The sequence below is a fragment of the Microcebus murinus genome, chromosome 7 (genome assembly GCF_040939455.1).
Source record: "Microcebus murinus isolate Inina chromosome 7, M.murinus_Inina_mat1.0, whole genome shotgun sequence".
Lineage (NCBI taxonomy): Eukaryota > Metazoa > Chordata > Mammalia > Primates > Cheirogaleidae > Microcebus > Microcebus murinus.
In genome coordinates this window covers 42,405,449-42,424,779 of record NC_134110.1, presented here as the reverse complement: position 1 = coordinate 42,424,779, position 19,331 = coordinate 42,405,449, and the positions used below count along the sequence as shown (strand labels likewise).

General features: G+C 43.5%; 1 protein-coding gene across 1 annotated transcript in view; it reads left to right on the top strand.

Moving 5' to 3' along the window:
- Positions 1-19,331, top strand: part of FER1L6 (fer-1 like family member 6) — a 125,398-nt gene that overhangs the window by 15,483 nt on the left and 90,584 nt on the right. The window contains exons 7-13 of the mRNA XM_012743336.3: positions 2,397-2,475; positions 3,757-3,913; positions 4,506-4,692; positions 5,788-5,980; positions 8,741-9,093; positions 14,522-14,630; positions 17,460-17,640. Of these exons, the coding sequence (XP_012598790.2) occupies positions 2,397-2,475; positions 3,757-3,913; positions 4,506-4,692; positions 5,788-5,980; positions 8,741-9,093; positions 14,522-14,630; positions 17,460-17,640 (1,259 nt within the window). The remainder of the gene's footprint in view (positions 1-2,396; positions 2,476-3,756; positions 3,914-4,505; positions 4,693-5,787; positions 5,981-8,740; positions 9,094-14,521; positions 14,631-17,459; positions 17,641-19,331) is intronic.

Sequence of the window (19,331 nt, the reverse complement as noted above, 5' to 3'; positions counted from 1 at the left end):
GCGAAGGGACGGGGACCAGTGGATGACAGACAGCATGTGTCTCACCAATCTGAGAAACTGCAGCGTCCGCCTTGGAGGGTGGGGTAGGGTGTGGGAAATGGAGCGGTTGGAGAGTAAGTGCTGTCTTCCAAATAGTTTGGAAAGGACGGAATTCCTACTTTATGTGTCAGTGCAGGAAGCATGGAGAGCAAGTGAATGTTTTCTGCCGTAGTCACACCGACTCTAATCAGAATTGTGAGAAAGACAAAACATGACTTGGAGATTCCTTTCCTGTCTTTACCCTTCTTGCCTGTTTTCATCACCCACTCAATATTATATATTACTATAAACTTATATAAAATATGGTCCCTTTAACCACAGCTGGCTGTCAGGAAAGTCCTGCCTTAAGGCACAGGTAATAATGAAGTTATGATATTATCCTTTCCAAAAGCACTTGAAGAATGAAAAGTCATCAAGAGCCACGCATTCTTCATGTTTGAATTTCAGGCATGATGACAAGTGGTGCCGGAGATATTTTGGGACCTGGGACATTGCCCAGGACTTTGTTCCATTGCTCAAGCAACAACCTATTTGTGAAATTGGCTCTGTAGTGGGCTCCTCAGGGACTATCTGGACTGCAAATAAACCGTTAATGACTAGATTTTTATATTGTCTAAAGACAAGATCACGACAGTGGGACATGCAGAGTTTTAGACAGAAGATCAAAGCTTATGTTGCCTATCTCTGTTCCTCTAACTTGGAAGAGGAGAAGACTTTGGTGTCACTAAAAGACTCTTAGTAAGAGAGACAAAAGATTTAAAAAATAACTCCCCTTGAAAGGGGAATGTTTAATACAACTTTCCTGCTAGTTCATGAACTGAAAGTGAGTGTTCCCAGGATAAATTCAATGTGGGAGAAGAAGGGGGAGAGAGCTGTAAGCAGTTGCTATTGGGACAACATGCCCTGGTGGTGCCAAAGCCAATCTTCCCTTAACAGTGGGCCCAGGCGTGCAGGGCTGCCAGCACTCTTAGTGTGTGATGTCCCCAGAGTCCTGGTAATCTAATGCTTGACCACACCAGGGTTGCCTGGCACTCGGGCACTGGATGGATGACTTGAGGAGGCGTCCTGTGTTATTTAAAGATTTGTTTGGGGTTCTTGCATTCCATCTTGCCCACAGGGACCCTCAACTTGAGAACTTGAGACTGGCTTCTGTTCTTTCTCAAGCCTTTGGGAAGCCACATTAGCAACTGCAAGCATGGTGGAAGGTTCTGAAGTGAGCATTATTATGCATGGCCTTAAATAGCTCCTGTACTCACGCCAGGATGTCCTCACTTCCCCTCAGTTCTCTAACACCCGTGGAAAGTTTATTGTTTTTTATTGCCTCTGCTGTTTAGGAGCTGTTTAGAAGCTTCAAAAGGCTTTCCTTCATCCGTCATTCAATCAATCATTTATTAATTCATTGAATGTTTATTGAATATCTATCATGAACAAGGCCATGTGGTGGGTAGAAGACAGTAGGAAATAGTCCTTGTGCAATGAACTTACAGGATTTTATAGTTAGAAAGCAGCTCTGGGGTCATGTAGTCTCACTTCCAACTAGTACAAGAATCCCTCTCCACCTTCTCTATGACATGAGGTTCTTGGGGTACAACTTGATTATTTCCAGTGGTTGGGAGATCACTACCTCTAGGAAAGCCCATTGCCTCACTGGGAAGTTCTGACGGTTATAAACATTGCCCTTATACTGAGCTAAAATCTCTCACCCTGTTACTTGGGAACTATACAGGGGAACCTGCTCCCTCTTCTAGATGACAGCATTTCCAAGGTTTGAAGACACCTCAGATACCATTTTACCCTTTCTCCACACCCCCTAGTTTTCTCTTTTCTGGGATAAAGGCTAAACTATTCCTGGTTCTTTGGCAGTTTTTCATACAATGTGGCTTCTGGTCGGGCCAAATATTGACAGCTACCTTCTTTGTTCCGGTTATCATACATGTCCAAAATGACTCAAGGCAGTATGTGATGAGTTCTCTGAGAAAGTTGTGAGCAAAGTGTTGTGGGAGTTTTGGGGAGAAAGAGAACACTTTCAGCTGTGGAGGATCAGTGAGGGCTGCCTGGGGGAGGTGACATTTGCTCTAGGTATGGAAAGATGGGTAGAGTTTCAAGAAGCAGAAGTAGGTGTTGAAGGATGGGCTGGACTAGGGTTTATTCTGGCCAAAGAAAACCTCCAGGCAGTGAGAGTTGTCAGGCATAGTGGATTAGCTGAAAACGTGCTAGAAGAGACTCCAGAGAGACACTCCTGGAGGCCCTTTGCAACCAAACTCCCCTGTGCTCCAGATGAGGGTCAAAGCCAGAGGCCGAAAGCCTCTTATCCTCAAAGATAAATCTGTTGGACTCGCCACTCCATCTCTCCGCAGGTGTTTCACCACAAGCTGATAGGAAGTGTTCTGATTGGCTCCTTCAAAGTAGATCTGGGCACCGTGTACAACCAACCTGGTAAGAAAGCATTCCCTCCCCGTCTCTCGCTCACTCTTCTTTGGTTTGCAACACCCAGAGTCCAGCCCATTTATTCACTCATCCAGTAAAACTGAGCAACAATTATAGAGTCAAATGAGACATGGATCTTGCCCTCAAAAGTTTTACCATCTAATGATAACATTATTTTATATGTTTACTTCTGAGCATTTTTTTTTCTCACTCCAATTCTGTCTAACTGAGTACTGCGAGACTTGGGCAGGAAAGGCACTAGACATATAGGGACTAAGAATATAGACTCTAGCGTCAGATTGCTTGGGTTCAAATTCCACTCTGCTATGTCCTGGCTGTGCAACCTTGGGCAAATGACTTAACTTTTCTGTGCCTCAGTTTCCTCATCTGTAGAAATGAGGATAAAATAATACCTCCTTTATAGGGTTGTTGGAGGATTAAATAAGTTAATAAATACACATACAGTTCTTAGTAGAGAGCCTCATACATAATGGCATTTCATATAAGGGTTTGTTATAGTAATTATTATTATCCCGGATTTGTAGGAAAGTGAAACTCAGAGAAACTTAGCAATTTGTCCGAGGTCAACAGCAAATAAGTTACAGAGCCAGCAACAGGCATTGATCATCTTATGAAAGGGCCCTTATCTTCCGCAGGGATTCCAACTCACGTGACCACAGGGGCCAGGCAGTGAGCATAGCTGAGTGCAGCAGCCTGGGCATGAATCATCAGGGAGTGACAGAAACTGCAGGAAAGGAGACAGGACAGGAGGGCTCATGATCCTTATAAAAGGTAGCTACTCAGCTCCTTTAGCATTTGCTGTCATGTGGAAATGTAAAGCCAGTATTGCCAGAACAAATTATTTTTTAAAGATAAGCCTGAAGTCTAGATTTTGTAAGTGATCTTGAAGTTTTGATTCACAGTGCAGACCAGGCAAAAAGCTCTATGAGCCACACATACGGCCTGTGGGCCAATAATAAGTGACTTCTACACTCTGTTAATATCTCCCTATCCGGTCAAAGCTGGAGTCCTGCCTAGGTGATTTCTGCCAGATTGAAGGCATCCCACATGCCTATGGTGGGTTGTGGGGAAAGATGGAGAACTGGTGGGAAGGCACAGGAGAAGAGAGAAAGGAAGAGAGAGGGGGCAGCATGAGGTTTGGAAATTACTGAGCCGAGCTGCTGCCCAGGGCAACGGGAGGACGGCAGCGCGGGAGACCCTGGGTGCGGGGAGTGGGGCTGGCCGCTGCACGCGTCTGTGCAGATCTGAGCTGCCGGGCTGTTTTGACAGGTCATCAGTTCTGCGACAAGTGGGCCATGCTCACAGACCCTGGCGACATCAGGACCGGCACCAAGGGCTACCTGAAGTGTGATATCAGTGTGACCGGGAAAGGCGACGTCTTAAAGCCCAACCCCAAAACCTCCGATGCTGAGGAGCAAATAGAAAAGTGAGATGGGTTCATCCAGGGCTGTGCAAGAGAAATGAATGATATGTCCCAACTTTATGTCTCTTTCCCCTCCCTCTACCCTTTTCTGTATGGCTACTTGTTCTGTATGGGAACTGCCAAGTTCATGGCCTGTCCGCTTGGGATTCTATCAGAGGCCCCAGGATATGTCTTGTCAAAGGTGTGTCCCTCTCTTGGGAGGTCGGCTTCTAGGACAAGAACAGTCTGTTATGCTATCATAACCCATATAGATAAACTATTTCTGAGCCTGTCGATTTTTCTGAACATAGTAGATGTTTCTTTGAAGGAATTATAATTTCAACCACTGGTTTATGATGTGGGAAGACTTGACTGCACCTCTTCTAAGGTGCAGTGTGGGAGACAGTGTTTATTCTATAATTCTGGTGCCTGAACAAGTTTGCATTCACTCTATTTATACCTTTCACCACCATTTACACTAGGAAGATGAGTGCTACTCTTTTCAGATTTTTCTCATATATCAGGACCCTTCTTTCTGCCTCTAAATTGTTTCTACCTTTTCTCTTTTTTCTTTCAAGTGAGAAAGCTTTATGAATTTATTTTTTGCCCCTCTAAGGAACCTTCTGATTCCCCAAGGGTTTCCATCAGAGAGACCCTGGGCCCGATTCTACGTGAGACTCTACAAGGCGGAAGGGTTGCCCAAAATGAACTCGAGCATCATGGCGAACGTCACCAAAGCGTTTGTGGGTGACAGCAAGGACCTCGTGGATCCCTTCGTGGAGGTCTCCTTTGCTGGGCAGATGGTGAGGAACCATTGTCGCCAATACTGACAGGCCTGGGCCAGAGCTCTGTTCTTTATTCAGGACATGTTTAATCAAACAAAATGAAGTTAAAATAAAAAGTAGGAAGCATCTTAAAAGGGAAAGCTTGTCACAAAAAGGCAGAGGCATGTGGCAGGAAAGTAGAAGACGGTAACCCACTCACCCTTCATTGGAGATCAGGACCCAGGCTGGCAGGCATCCCTCCTCACCTCTGTTACTTCTCTGAGCTGTTACCCAGGCCCCGGGCCCGGTAGAATTACTATCCATCTCCCTTTCTGGTCCCAGCTGGTCTTATGTAAGCCTGGACATCTCTTTTTCCTGCTCAAGAGCCATTGGAAATATTGTGGCCTGGGTACATGGTCAGAGCTTAATCCTGGGTGGCTGGACTTTGAAGCTTCAGCTGACATACGTGTTGTCTCTGCCATTCAAATATGCATGTACCCTGATGCCCTCCCCTTGGCAGGGATAAACATTGGAGTATTTTTGACTTGGGTTGACCTCAGAGGTCATGTAAGACATCACCTCCATTTTACAACAAGGAAACTGAGGTCCAGATTGGAGAAGTGATTTACCTTCAGTCATATTTTTATAAAACATATAAGCTCAGAGTCTAACTATATCCACTGCATTCCTGGACAGGCATGGAACAATCCTGTTTGTAACATGGGTGTTAGTTTCACTCCAACCCCAATATTGATTAGAACTTCCCAGGGCAGGGCCGTGACTTACCTTTGTCTTATGGCTGGCACAGTGTCCAGCACAGAGCAGCTCATTGGCAATGTCAGCTGAGTGCAGTTGGTTTTCATGTGTGTTGGGGGGAAGCAGGTTCGTTATTTTTTAGCAATTCGCTTTATATTCCCAACTGGTTTGAGGATTTTTTTTGTTGTTCTCCCCCTCCCCCCTTTTTTTATGATGGGGTCTTACTATTTTGCCCAGGCTTGTCTAAAAATCCTGGGCTCAAGTGATCCTCCCCTCACAGGCTCTCGGGCAGCTGGGACCACAGGTGTGCACCATGAAGGGTTTTCTTTAGTCAGTGCCTCCCTCGCATGGCTCACATCCTCCTGGTTGTGCTTTTAGGGGCGGACCACAGTGCAAAAGAACTGTGCTGACCCTGTGTGGCATGAGCAGGTGGTCTTCAAGGAAATGTTCCCTCCGTTGTGCCGGAGGGTGAAAATCCAGGTGTGGGACGAAGGCAGCATGAACGACATAGTGCTGGCGACCCATTTCATTGACCTGAAGAAAATCTCCAATGAACAGGATGGAGATAAAGGTAAAATCTCACCTGTATGACTTTGAAATAAGTCTCAAAATGATCACTTCAGGGCCCTCATCTTTAAAAGGAGGGGGTTAGAGCAGGCAGTGTATTAGGCACCTTCCATGCTTCGGTGGGGTCTGGGGTTTGAGTTGGTGCTGGTCAAAGTACAGGGCCAGGCTATGGGGGCCATGAGGCTTGGTCCTGGTCCCACGTCTTCCCCAGACATTGCTCAGTCCCCGCTTAATTGAAAAATGTGTTTAGATTAGATCAGAGATTGGAAAACTAAGGTCCATGGGCCAAATCTGGACTGTTACATATTTTCGTACGGCCTACAAGCTAAAAATGTTTAAATGGAACAATAAAAAAACTGGGTCCTCAACCCACTGATGGGAGAATGAGAACATGGGAACAGCAGGGCGGTGCAGATGACTCTGCGCTCAGTAAATGAGGGAGGGAGTGGGCAGCCCCAGCTCACCCACAGAGACAGCCAGGTGAGGCCAGGTAAACAGCCTCCACTAGGTGGCTCTTTATTTGCAAAACCTAAATTAATAGGTGGTAATTCTTTAGCTATAGCCCAAGAAACCCTCTTTCCTTTAAATCCTCAGGCAATCTTTCTCTGCATCATATATTTGTGCATATTTTGCACATTGACATATTTTGTATACATACGTATGCACACTTGTGTATATATGTAAAATAGCACATACATATACATATATGCAAAACATGAATATATATGTATAATATATTAATATACATGTATAATATATCATAAAATATCACATATCATATAGATGAAATATATATTAGTATAATATATATTATACTAATAATATATAATATTATATATTAATTATTATATTAATATATAATATTATTATATATTATATAAATATAATTACATTATATTGTATAATTATAATATATTATATAGTATATAGTATATAATATATTATATAATGTATATAATCTATAATATATATTATAGATTAATATAATATAAATATATTATATTATTAATTAATATATAATATTATTATATTAATACTAATAATATATATTAGTATAATTATTTTTCCTTAATTAGGCTAAACGTATGTCAAGAACAGAGAACAAGATTTATACATTTTTTATGTCCCATTCAGAGTGACACCATAGAGAGTCCTCAGTTAGTAAATACCTATTATTTAATTCTTCATACTATGAACATTTTTGCTATAGGATTGCTTTATGGAGAAAGCACACTCAGCCCATCTATATAATTTCTCAATTAGATGTAACTGTATTTTATTCACAACTTTTCAGAAACATTTTGATGGTGTTCAGGAAGATATGTATCAGTGGTTTAAAAAGTAGATGTCAGGGACCATAAACTCTTTCTGTCCCTTTTATCACACTGTTCTTCCTTCTCTGACTCTACTCAAAGGAGGGAAAGAACCCAGGCTATGGAAGTAGGGGTGAACATAGGGAACATGTAGGCGTGAAACTATTGATAACAGTAAAATACATTGAAACATCTAAGTGTCACTGGTGGGGGAATCATTAAGCAAATTATGAGATATATAATTGTTCATAATAATAGCTGATGTTCTTGAATACTTCCTAAGGGCCTGTATAAAGCACTTGGTAGATACTATCTCTTTTGATCCTGACAGGTGAGATAGGTACTATTAGCATCTCTATTTTAGAGATGAGGAAACTGAGACACAGGGAAGTTAAAAAACTTGACCAAGATCATATAGCTTGAAAGTGCCAGAGCTGAGATTTGAACCCGTATAGTCAATCTTCAGAACCACCATGCTCTAGTGTCTGTCATTATGTTGCCAAAGAGTTGTTTCCATAGACGCTGTGTATTTTCTTAGACACTATGTATTAAGAAGGGAGAATTCTTATGCCAGCAGTAAGTTAAAGTCACCAGGTATTTTTTGTTCTATGTTTAGAACATACTTTGGAACATTCACTTCTCTCAATCTCCACTACCTTTACTCTAGTTCAAACCACTGGTCCTTAATTTTGATGATGAAGTGGCCTTCAAACCAGTTTTCCCACATCTGTTCTTATAACCCTTCATAACATAGCAGTTAGCATAACTAACCCTGCTATAACATAGCAGCCAGAGTGATCTTAGGAGAGATGTGGTTATGTCATGTCTTTGCTTAAATCCCTTTCAAATATTTCCATAGTTTTTAGGGTAAAGACTAAAATCCTTATCAAGACCTCAAGACCTACCCACTTCTCCAAACTCACCTCACACAGATCCTCTCTAGCTTCAAGCTCCTTTGCAACTGACAAATACTGTTCCATCTGTCCAGAACACTCTCTCTCTCTCTGTCTCTCTCTGCCTGTCTAAATCCTCCCCATGCTACATCAGCCTGTTATTTGTTCTTGCAGCACAAAGTGTATCTCCTTCCTAATGTTTATAATATAAATATTTGTTTAATGTATCTATTTTGTTCTCCACTGGGCTCTATGTTCAGTGTCTAGTGGTGCCTGGCACATGTTAGGAGTCAATAAACATTTGATGAATGAATAAACAGAACAGAATGCAGGTTGGCATTTATGGTATTATTACAACTATGATCAAGTATAAACAAAGACAAGAAGGAAATACAGCAAAATAACAATCGTGGTTGTCTTTTGGTGATGGGATACTCTATAAATTTTTGTCTTTTTTGCATATTCTACATTTTAAATGAATGTGTGCAACATCCATAAAGCAAAAACATAATAAGCTTGAAAACGTAATCAGATAACTAAAACTTGGGGTCTTTCTAGGCTTCCTGCCTACCTTCGGACCTGCCTGGATTAATCTGTATGGCTCACCCAGGAACCACAGTCTGATGGATGACTACCAGGAACTGAACGAAGGCTTTGGGGAAGGTGTGTCATTCAGGGGCAGAATCTTGGTAGAAATTGCTGTGGAAATCCTCTCGGGAGGGGTGCAAGAGTCTAAATTTTCCAAGGCCCTGAAGGAGCTCAAGTTGCCTTCCAAGGACAAAGACTCCAAATCCTCCAAAGGCTCAAATAAAGACAAGGCTGACAAAACTGACGATGGAAAATCCCAGCAGGCTTCAGACAAAACTAACTCAACCGAGGTTGAGGTGGAACCGTTCGACGTGCCCCCGGAGGTAGGTCTGAGCACTGCTGTACCGTACTTACCTGTGAGGCGAGCCAGAGCAGAGAGGGCATCTGCCACAGGCTCCCAAAGGCATTTGACGGCACATGTCTTATTGCCCCTGCAAAATTTGAGCTGGCCCAGCCCTGCATTCTGGGGCAAATCCTCTGCCTCCTCGTGCGCACATCACAGCCGTCTGCTCATGGAATAATTCCTTCAGAGTCCCCCAAACAAGGATTCCCATGGAAACCCAAGGAAAGAGAAACAAATGTGCCCCAGAGGAATTGGTGGGAGTGGGCAGTGGGAGATTGACTAAACTAAATCTGTGGCCTCACTCTGTTTAGCTGCGTTCTTCAAGTATGTATTGGATGTGAGATAATGTAGGATGAGGGATGAAGAGGAGGAAGAGTAGGTGACAAGCTGGGATATAAGAAATTGAGAAACCTATTCCTCCCTGCCCCAAACCTGGGGAGAAATCACAACTCCAGGGAATGCTTATAACTCACCACTGAGCATGTTCACATTTTCCAGCTCTGTTCTATATAATGGGAAGTAGATCTCAAGAGGAATACAAACAGTGAATATCCTCTCAACTATTTAGTTTAGCAACAGTAATTTGTAGATAAGCAAATGAAAGACCTTCATGTTTTGTCAGTAGTGGAGGTGGGTAGATTCTAGCTCTCAGCTTGGCCAATTCTGCCTCTAAAAGTGTTTGTCAGGTCAACCAGACAATGATTTCAGGTAGGAGAGGGAGAAGACGGTTGATCTCCCAGAGCTGTTCATTCCCCGGACAGACTAGACAGACCAAAGGATAGTAGCAGGCAAGTCACCTTAGCCTTGGAAGAGCCATGTATTTGTATTGCTGAGATCTAATAAATCTTAGGAGACAGTGTAGGCGAGAGGTCGGAACATAGGGTTGGAAATCTTGGGATTGCTTCTACTTACAGCTCTGATACTAACACCTCTCTGTGTTTTAGTTTACTCACCAACAAAATGAGGTAGTAATAGTCTCTCTATCATAGACATCATCTGGGAGTTAAACAAGGAAATGGTTGCAAAATGGTTAGCAAAATCTTGGCACATTCAGAGTAAGCAGGCAATGCATTTCTTGTTGTTATCAATATGACTCTGCTTTGCTCCCACCACCAGGGAGAAGCTATTCAGAGCTTTCTACCCTGTCGTTTGTGACCTGGGGAATTTTGTGGACCTCCCCTGCTCTTCCCTCTGAACTCACGTACTGTATTGAGAAATATTCTCTGGAAATGTGTGCTGCCTGTTTGTTGTGGCTAGAATTGGAGAATGGACATTGTCTTCACAGGTGTTTGGGGGTATTTCTTCAGAATATAGGCCAACTTTGGAAACTTGACTTTGGATTTCACCAGAAATTGTGGGCAGCTTAGAAAGCTGATATCTCCTGCATCCATCCCTGTGCTAATCTTTCCTGCTGTGGGCTGAGGCTGGCTATTCTTTTCTAAACAGAGATCACCAAGAATTTATATAAAGAGGCTGGAAAGAGATTTTCTTAACCCAAGTCACTATCTTTAAGATTCTCTGATGAGGTTCCCTGAAGAAGTAAATTCGAGCAGAAAGCAAGGGAGGCTGGGAACTTATGTGGGGTAGAAAGTACCTTTGTCTACAGGCCAGGGGGCTATAGTGGCTACTGTGTAGAAGGTGACAGGAGGGAGGAAAAATCTAGACATCGTTCAAATCCTATCTCTGTCCATCTTACCTCTTCATCTTGGCTTCTTCTTTATGGCTAGTTCCTTGTTGGGTATTAGTTATCCATTGCTGTGTAACAATTTATCTCAAAATTTAGCCACTTAAAGAACAAACATTTATTTTCTTTGTGGATAAGGAATTTGGGAATAGCTTAGTTCAGTGGTTCAGCCTCAGGATCCCCCATGAAGTTTCAGTCAAGATGTTGGCAGGGCTGTAGTCATCTGAAGGTTTGACTATGGTTGGGGCATCCACTTCCAAGATGGCTCCCTCACGTGGCAGAAGGCCTTCATTTCCTGTTGGCTCTTGGCAGGAGGCCTCAGTTCCTCACCATGTGGATCCTTCCACAGGCTGCTTGAGTGTCCTTATGACGTGGCAGCTGGTCTTCCCCTGAGCAAGTGATCCAAGAGGAAGCAAGGCTGACACTGTCTTTCATGACCTGGCCACAGAAGTCATGTACCGACATTTCTGCTATGTTCTACTTATTAGAAATGAATCATAGTCCAGTGCACACACAAAGGGAAGGGAATTAGGTTTCACTTTTTGAGGGGAGGACTAGTCAAGAATTTTTGGACATATTTTAAAGCCATCACACTGGGCTTTTATCTTCCCCACACCTGAACAGCTGAGAGCTTGTCCTCACCAACATGGTGATGCCCTTCCTTGCAGCTTCTTCTTATTTTTTAGCCACTCTTGGCTTAAAGCTCTGATCTCCCCAGCTGCAGCCATGCCCTCACTGCACATCTGGACAATCAAGGAATCCCATGATGCTGGTTTTTCCAACTCACCCTTATCGTCACCATCAAAGCTTGTCTTTCCTGTGCCAAACTTTCTCAGAGCGCAGCCAGTGTAAAAAAATAGGTTCATTTTTAAATTTGAGTAGCTTCTTGTTTAAACATCATCTTCAACATTGGTAAGAATAAAAATAGAACCTAAGTCTATGGAATTTATGGTATAGAAGAGAGGTAAGGCACAAAAAATAAATGTTACAGGAAGAAGAAAGTGATAAGTGCATTAAGGAGGCACAGATAAAGCACTGTTATTTCCTGGAGTGAGTGAAATATAATGATTAAAATGTTGAGCCCCCAAGTAAGACAGTTGGATTTAAATACTGGCAGTGTAGTACAGTGGTTACTGCTTGGATTTTGGGGAAATGGCCCCTCTGCTTGAATCTTTGGGCAAGGGACTTACCTGCCTTATGCTTATTTCCAATAATAATCTCCTACATCATAACCTCTCAGTGAGGATTTAATGAATTAATATATGCAAAATGCTTAGAATATAGACTGGCACATAGTAAATGCTCAATAATTAGACATTAGCCATGTTTAGTAACTTTGAATAGATATCTTCATCTCTCACTGGACTGCAGTGTCATCATCTGTAAGTGGGTGTAATGAAAATGCCCCCTTCCTAGTATACTTGTGAGAATCACATCGGATAATGCAGGTAAAATCCTTAATCGCATCTGGCACATAATAAGAGGTCAGTAGACATTAGCTGTCATCATTTTCCCAGCTTGAGGAATCACAGTGTGCTTCCAGAAGGGAGAAGCACTGGAGCTGGACCTGGAAGGATGAGTGGGAGTAAGACATCCGTTCTAACCTGTCAAATCACGCGTCATGACTACCGTCGATGGGGTTTATATTTGTAGGCTTTTTACTAGGAGCTCCGCACGAGTGATAATTCTGCTGCCTCTCCTCCCTGTGGACCCTATTTATGAAGGTCTATTTCACAGACAAGGAAAGAGACTGGACGTGACTTGCCCAAAGTCAACCAGCTTGGAAGTGGCAAGGTTAAGAGTTGAAGAAGGGTTTTTTCTGGCTGTGGAACCTGAGGTCCCTCTTGTGAGCTACATAGCTTACTCTCCCTCCAGGTCTCTGGGTAGCTTTTCACCTCCTCCTAGAGAGTAAATTCAGCTTCAAGAAGGTGAGATAAGAGGCTAATTTATAGCCAGTGGGTGCAGTAGGAGGGTGTGTGCTCTGTGAGTGAGATCCAGCACTGAGCCCCAACCTGTGTGACATTTTCTGGTCAATAGAAATATTTCCTGGGGCTGCCAGCACCCAGGAGGCTCCTGTGTGAAGGCAGGGGTCACCTGTTGCCTAATGATGCAGGAACCCTTTGGGTCTCTGAGGGACATGGGTTAGGGCTCTTGACTCAGTGGGGCTTTTGATCCCTGGGGCCAACTGCTTTATTTCCTTAGATTAACCTTACTGACTTCTCTGCAGAGTTTTAAGTAATAAATCCAATCACAAAACCAGGAAGCACACACCGAATGGCTCCAGCTCACTCAACCTCTTCACCAGAAATGTGATGCTGTGTCACTGTGTCCTGAAACATCTGCTCCCTAAAACATCAGCCTCTTCCACATCAATAAGCGTCATTTTCAAATAATTGTGTATTCCCTTGTGATGGCTCCTGTCTTATGAGCTGCTATATGGTCCAATTTCCAGACTGTAGGTGCCTTGGGAAGGCAGCCTTGCTGGAAACCAGACCTCAAGTCTTAGACGACGTTAGCTTGCTGTGTGACCTTGCCCCTTAGTCTCTCTGAGCTTTACTTTATTCAGGTAAAATGTAGAAGGAGGAGCAGATGAACCTAAGACCATTTTCCATTTAGAGGCACCTGTGATTCTGGGAGCTCTGCATCCCTCACAGTGGCAACCACAGTGCACATAGCCCACCCCGGATGCCTGTGGGTTGCCAACACTTAATTATGTGCCTAACCCTCTGCCCCTTTCCTCCAGGCTTGCTTATTTGGTGGTTTGACTTCCGGTTAGCCCCAAGGCATTGGGTTAACACATGTTCTAGTTGAAAGTGCACAGGGGCCAGGCGTGGTGGCTCATGCTCTAATCCAAGCACTTTGGGATGTCAAGGTGGGAGAATTGCTTGAGATCAGGAGTTCAAGACCAGCCTGGGCAACATAGTGAGACCCCATCTAAAAAAATAAAAATTAACCAGGTGTGGTGTCACTTGCCTGTACTCCCAATTACTCAGGAGGCTGAGGCCGGAGAATCACTTGAGCCGAGGAGTTCAAGTTTACAGTGAGCTAAGATTGTACCACTATACTCCTGCCTGGGTGACAGAATGAGATTCTGTCTCTAAAAATAAATAAATAATTAATTAACAAAAAACAAAGCACAAAGAACAGTGGGTCTGTGGTCAGAGTACCTGGGGATGTTACTTGACGACCTCGAGCTTTAGTTTCCTTAGTTCCTTTATCTGTAAATTGGGTATGATCCAAATTTTGACCTCCAAAGGTTAAGAGGAACAAACAACATGATGTATGTGACCAAGCCGTGTAAGACATAAAGTTGTGCTCAAGTGTAAGGATTTAATCCTGTAATTTTCAGTATTTCATCTTCAATCTTCTGTTTTCTAAAACTGTGATCACCAGAAGTTCATCCCAAGCCTGTGTTTGACCAGCAGGGTCTTAGAAAGATATACATGCCAAACTTATTTGTTAAAATAAAAGGAGATTTTTGTTTTAAGGTAGAAGCTCAGGAGGTTGAGACCACATCATTCTAGATAAATAGCTGAACTTGGATTTGCAGTTGGTGGGTCCTGATTCTCTCCTGTCTGATTATCTGGGAAATGCTGGGCCTTTTCAGACAGAAACAGAAACTCAGATGCCTATAAATTATGCTGGACAAAGTCAGCATAACTAAAATCAGCTTCTTGGTGAGAAAAATCCAGTTCTATCTAGTAATTTTTTTTTCATTCTGTAGATTGCACCAGAAAAACAGGAGGAATTTTTACTCTTTGGAGCATTTTTTGAAGCTACCATGATTGATCGGAAGATTGGAGATAAACCCATCAGCTTTGAGGTTTCTATTGGTAAGTGCAGACAGCACAGAGCATGGCACATAGTATGGACTTAAAGACCTATTTCTTGAATAAATGAATTAGTCCCTTACATGAAAGTGATAACACTCTAGCAATGGTTTGCACCTCAGAAAGAAATGAACAATTCCTTGTCTACCCTTGTGTCAATATATAAGGGATGGATTTATTTTCACACTTAAAAAAAAATGAGAGTATAGTTATGGATTCAGACAGATCTGGAGTGCTGATTGTGGTTCCATTACCCTGGGCTCATTTAATTTATCTGGGTCTCATTTTCTTCGTCTGTAAAATAAGAATAATAATAATGCCTCATGGAGTCGTTGCAAAAGTTTAATGAGTTAATGCATACAAAGTGCCATGTATATAAAAGATATTATTATTACAACTCCCAACAATCTTTCTGGGCTGTGGTGCAGCTGGAGAAACCATTCCAAGAAAGAGCATTCCATCAGAGAAGGTCTTCATGCACATTGAAGCAGCTCTTTCGACAGAGCAGAAGGAAATGGGAATGGAATCCAGCCCTTTTGAGCCATCCAACTAGAGGCCTGCCACAGAATCTCAGGGCTGCATGACCTGGTGGAGATACATTTAGGGAACTTGTGTCTTTATAGGGAAGGCAGAGGAAGCTGGAAGGGTCAGCTCTAAGAAGAGAGGTTTGGGGTGGGGACAGAGAGAGAGCTGGTGGCTGGCTTCAAGCATCTAACAGCTAGAGAGGAGGAAGGGGGTCCAGGGTGGGATCAAGAATACAAGGGCAGATGTGAAAAATGGGCGATTTGGAGTCTAAGGAAGAACTTGCCAATAGGCGGCGAAGTCTCTTGGTGGACTGGGTTCTGCAGGATGGCAGTGAGCTAGCATACGGGGACCCTCACCTCTGAACTCCTGCTCTCCAACAGCCTGTTATCTCCACTCCCCCAACCTCCATCCTTCTTTACCCTATCTTCCATTTACTCATGAATCTACCCAATCCTTTCTTCTGTTTCACTTCCCTCTCTGTCCATCTCAGACCACGTGGTTCATCCCTTTACACACTTCCAGTTGCCTCACATCTCTTCCCTGTTGTGCTGTTACAAACACCCCCTAACTATCCTCCTTCTCTGCTATCATGCTCTGGCTTTGTGATTGATTTGCCACAATTCCATGGTTTCGGCCATAATGGATGTCCAGAGAGGTTGAATAACCATCCAGCTTACACAGCTGGAGAATGTTAGCAGGAAAGACCTACCTCCATAATCTCCTCCTCTTTCTAGGATGCCATTATGCCTCCTTAGGTCTTGTTATTACTCCTACAGTAGGAGTAATGGAGAAGGGAAGGAGAGAATAAGTTGAAACAAGACTGGGGAGAAAGACTCTTATGGACATGTTAACACATTGAGGTCATTGATTTACCAAAGGTGAATCAAGACCCTGCATTTGTGCCATGACCAGTGGAGACACAAATATTAGCAAGATACTGTTTCCATCCTCAAGACATTTACAGACATCTAAGTAGACTATTTGAAAATGAGGTGGTAGAGGAGTGATAGACATATGCACGTGGTGTTAGGGACCTGTCTAAGCCAGGTCCCCAGAAACAAAGCCTGAGGGATTCTTGTCCAAGCGAGGTGTTGATGGCGTGCTCTCAGTACAAGAGGGCGAAAGGAACACAGGAGGTCTCCCAGGGCAGGGGGACTAGCCACAGCCTAACCTGGCCCTGTGGAGAGCTCTGGAGCATGAGTGGCACCCCAGACTTGGTTCCCCTCCAAGGCAAGGGGGCTGGGTGTTTACATCCCTATATGAGCAGTGAGTGACTTCAGGCACAGGTAGGGGCCTTGTGATCTTCCAGGGAGAGGCAGTCTCCATCACAGAAGGCAGCTCTCCAGGCAAGGTGGCTCTTGTGAGCTGTTTGCAGCCATCTCAGCAGCTGGGGGTTGGGTGTCCCTTCCCGGTAAATGGCTGAGGAGGACACCAATAGCATCTACTGCAAGAATGCAGAGTAGTGGCAGCCAGCCTGCCTGGAAAGGAGAAGAGAGGCCCAGGGAAGGAGTCCAATGGGGAAGAGTTAGGAAGGCTCCCCAAGTTAAGGAGTCTTCATGGTCACAGGCTTTTGATCCTGGGCCTTTTTTGCTTTAAACAAAGTTGACCAGCTCTAGAACATGGCTGCTTTGGGGGCTCCTCCCAAAAGAGATAAATGTTCATCTTAATATTTTTAAGTATTTGAAAATCAGATTGTAAAACTTACAGGTCAATGATATTGATATACCTGCAGGGGTATCTATTTTTATACAATGATATTTGTAGCACAAAACTCTCCTATTTGCCCCCACATGTTCCCTCTCTCTCTCTCTCCCCCCTCCCCCCAAAATGATACTGTCTTTGGGGACTTAGATAAGAAGTCTCTTTTTAGAGAAGAAGCAGGTTTGGAAAGATGATCATGATATTTTACTGAGTTAAAAAGGTGGATTACAAAATAACAAGTCTACAATGATTCTTTACCAACATCTCTAAGAAGTTTTGGAAGGATGCACACTAAAATGTTAAAAAAAAGGGGGGGGCTATAGCTGAGTTTTGTGATTTCTAGTGACTCTTTTCTTTTTGACTTGGCTGTATTTTCTAATTCGTAATTTGTGTAGTTTTTACTGAAGAGAAAATAAGGTAAGTAGAGATGATAGCTCATTGTCATTGTCCATCTTATTTCTTTGGTCTGACTGTTGCTCTTTCCACCTTCATGGTGAGATTTTATTTCCTTGTCTTGGGAGAATGTGAGCTTGGATCCTTTATGCCAAGTGGACTGATTCTACTTGCTGACACCTGGCCCCCCTCCCCTTGCCACTGCCTCTGCAGGTAATTTTGGAAACCTGATTGATGGAGGGTCCCATCATGGGAGTAGGAAGAAGTCAGCTGAATTAGTTGAGGAAGACCTTCCACTGCTGCATGAAGGACGAGAGGAGGCAGCCCATGATGTTGCCCTCCCTATGGCCTCCACCACTCACCCAGAGAAGCCGCTGGTGACGGAAGGGAACAGGTAGGAGACCCAGCAGGGGAGAACAGCCAAGGATTGTGATGGTGGGATGTGGCCCAATTCTGGGATTGTCTCGTTCAGTTCTTCCCTAAAATCAGAAACACAAATTTTATTTTATGAGAGCAAGGTGTCAACAGGGACAATAGGGTTAGTAGTACTCAACTAGATCCTTAGTAACATGACACTTCCCAAATGACAAACCCAGGTAATTCATTTAAGGGCAGCGATGATGATGATGATTCTATAACTTTGAAGCATAACAAGGTAGGATGGTCAGAATTTAAAATTTCAATCCCAAACCTATTAACAGTTATTATATTTATCTGGGTTCTGTGCTATTATGTAAACTCAGTTTGGTGGGATACTGAATACATCATTTCTTGTCTTATTCTTGCCACAGTCATTTGCAAACTGAAGAACTCAAAAAACAATTGTCAGACACCACAAAAGATCATTTCAGAAAGCGGCTAGGGCACCAAATGCACCCTCTCTGATCTTCTTTAATCCATGTAAATTTTCCATCTGCAAAGAGAAATAAAATTGCAGAATATTGTTTTTAAAAGTGGTGTCAAGCAGTCATCAAGTGATTTATGAGAAGAAGGGAAAGCCACATGTCGTGAGAGTCTTCTATTGATAAATCTTGTGCTATGTGTAAAATATACATGATCTTACTGGATTTTCATAATAGCACATTTCTGTCCCCATTTTGCATGTGTGGAGAATGGAGTCCAGAGATGTTACTTGTACCCTACAAGGCCACCTCACTATGTTCCTCAATCTCTCTGCACTTCTTGGTCTAGATACCCTCCGTGAACTGAACTGTAGGATCTGTTAGGATAACAGAGACTCACAAATCTATTTCCCCAGACAGCTTTTTCCTGGGCAGCAGATCTGAACACCTCCACGGGGGCGTCCCACAAGTCCCTCACCAGGCTTGCTGTCTTCACAGACAACTTTTCTTCTTCTCTTATCTTCCCTGTACCATCTACTGATCCCACCATTCTCTGAGTCCTCCAAGCCACAAACTGGAAAGTTGTCAACTGTTCTCTTAATTATTTTGAGACAGGGTCTTGCTCTGTCACCCAGGCTAGAGTGCAGTGGCACAACTATAGCTCACTGCAACCTTGAACTCCTGGGAGGAGTGATCCTCCTGCCTCAGCCTTCCAAGTAGCTGGGACTACAGGCATGCACCACCATGCCCGGCTAAATTTTTAAATTTTTTTGCAGAGATGGGGACCCACTATGTTGCCCAGGCTAGTCTTGAACTCCTGGCCTCAAGTGATCCTCCCACCTCGGCCTCTCAAAGTGCTGGAATTACAGGCGTGAACCACCATACCTGGCCTGTATTTGCATACAATTTAAGTATGGGGCTGGAGCTCAGGAATGAGATTGGAGCAGAGGACATCCAATGGCAGGTCATCATGTTCAGATTCCAGGCCTACCCTTGCCTGGTTAGTCCTGTGTCAGGACAGCCATTCAGACTGGCAGTCTCCTCTTTCCACTGGCAACATGGCACCCTCCCATCTGCTGCCCTCTGCCTGCACTGCAGTTTGCCTAAGAAGCCACAACATCTGGATGCTGGTCTATACAGACCCAGTATGACTAGCAGGACCCTGAGAACCAAAGACACAAAGGCCTCAAACATCATTAGCACAAAATGACCCAAACCAAAGGAACCCTGGGGTAAAGTACAA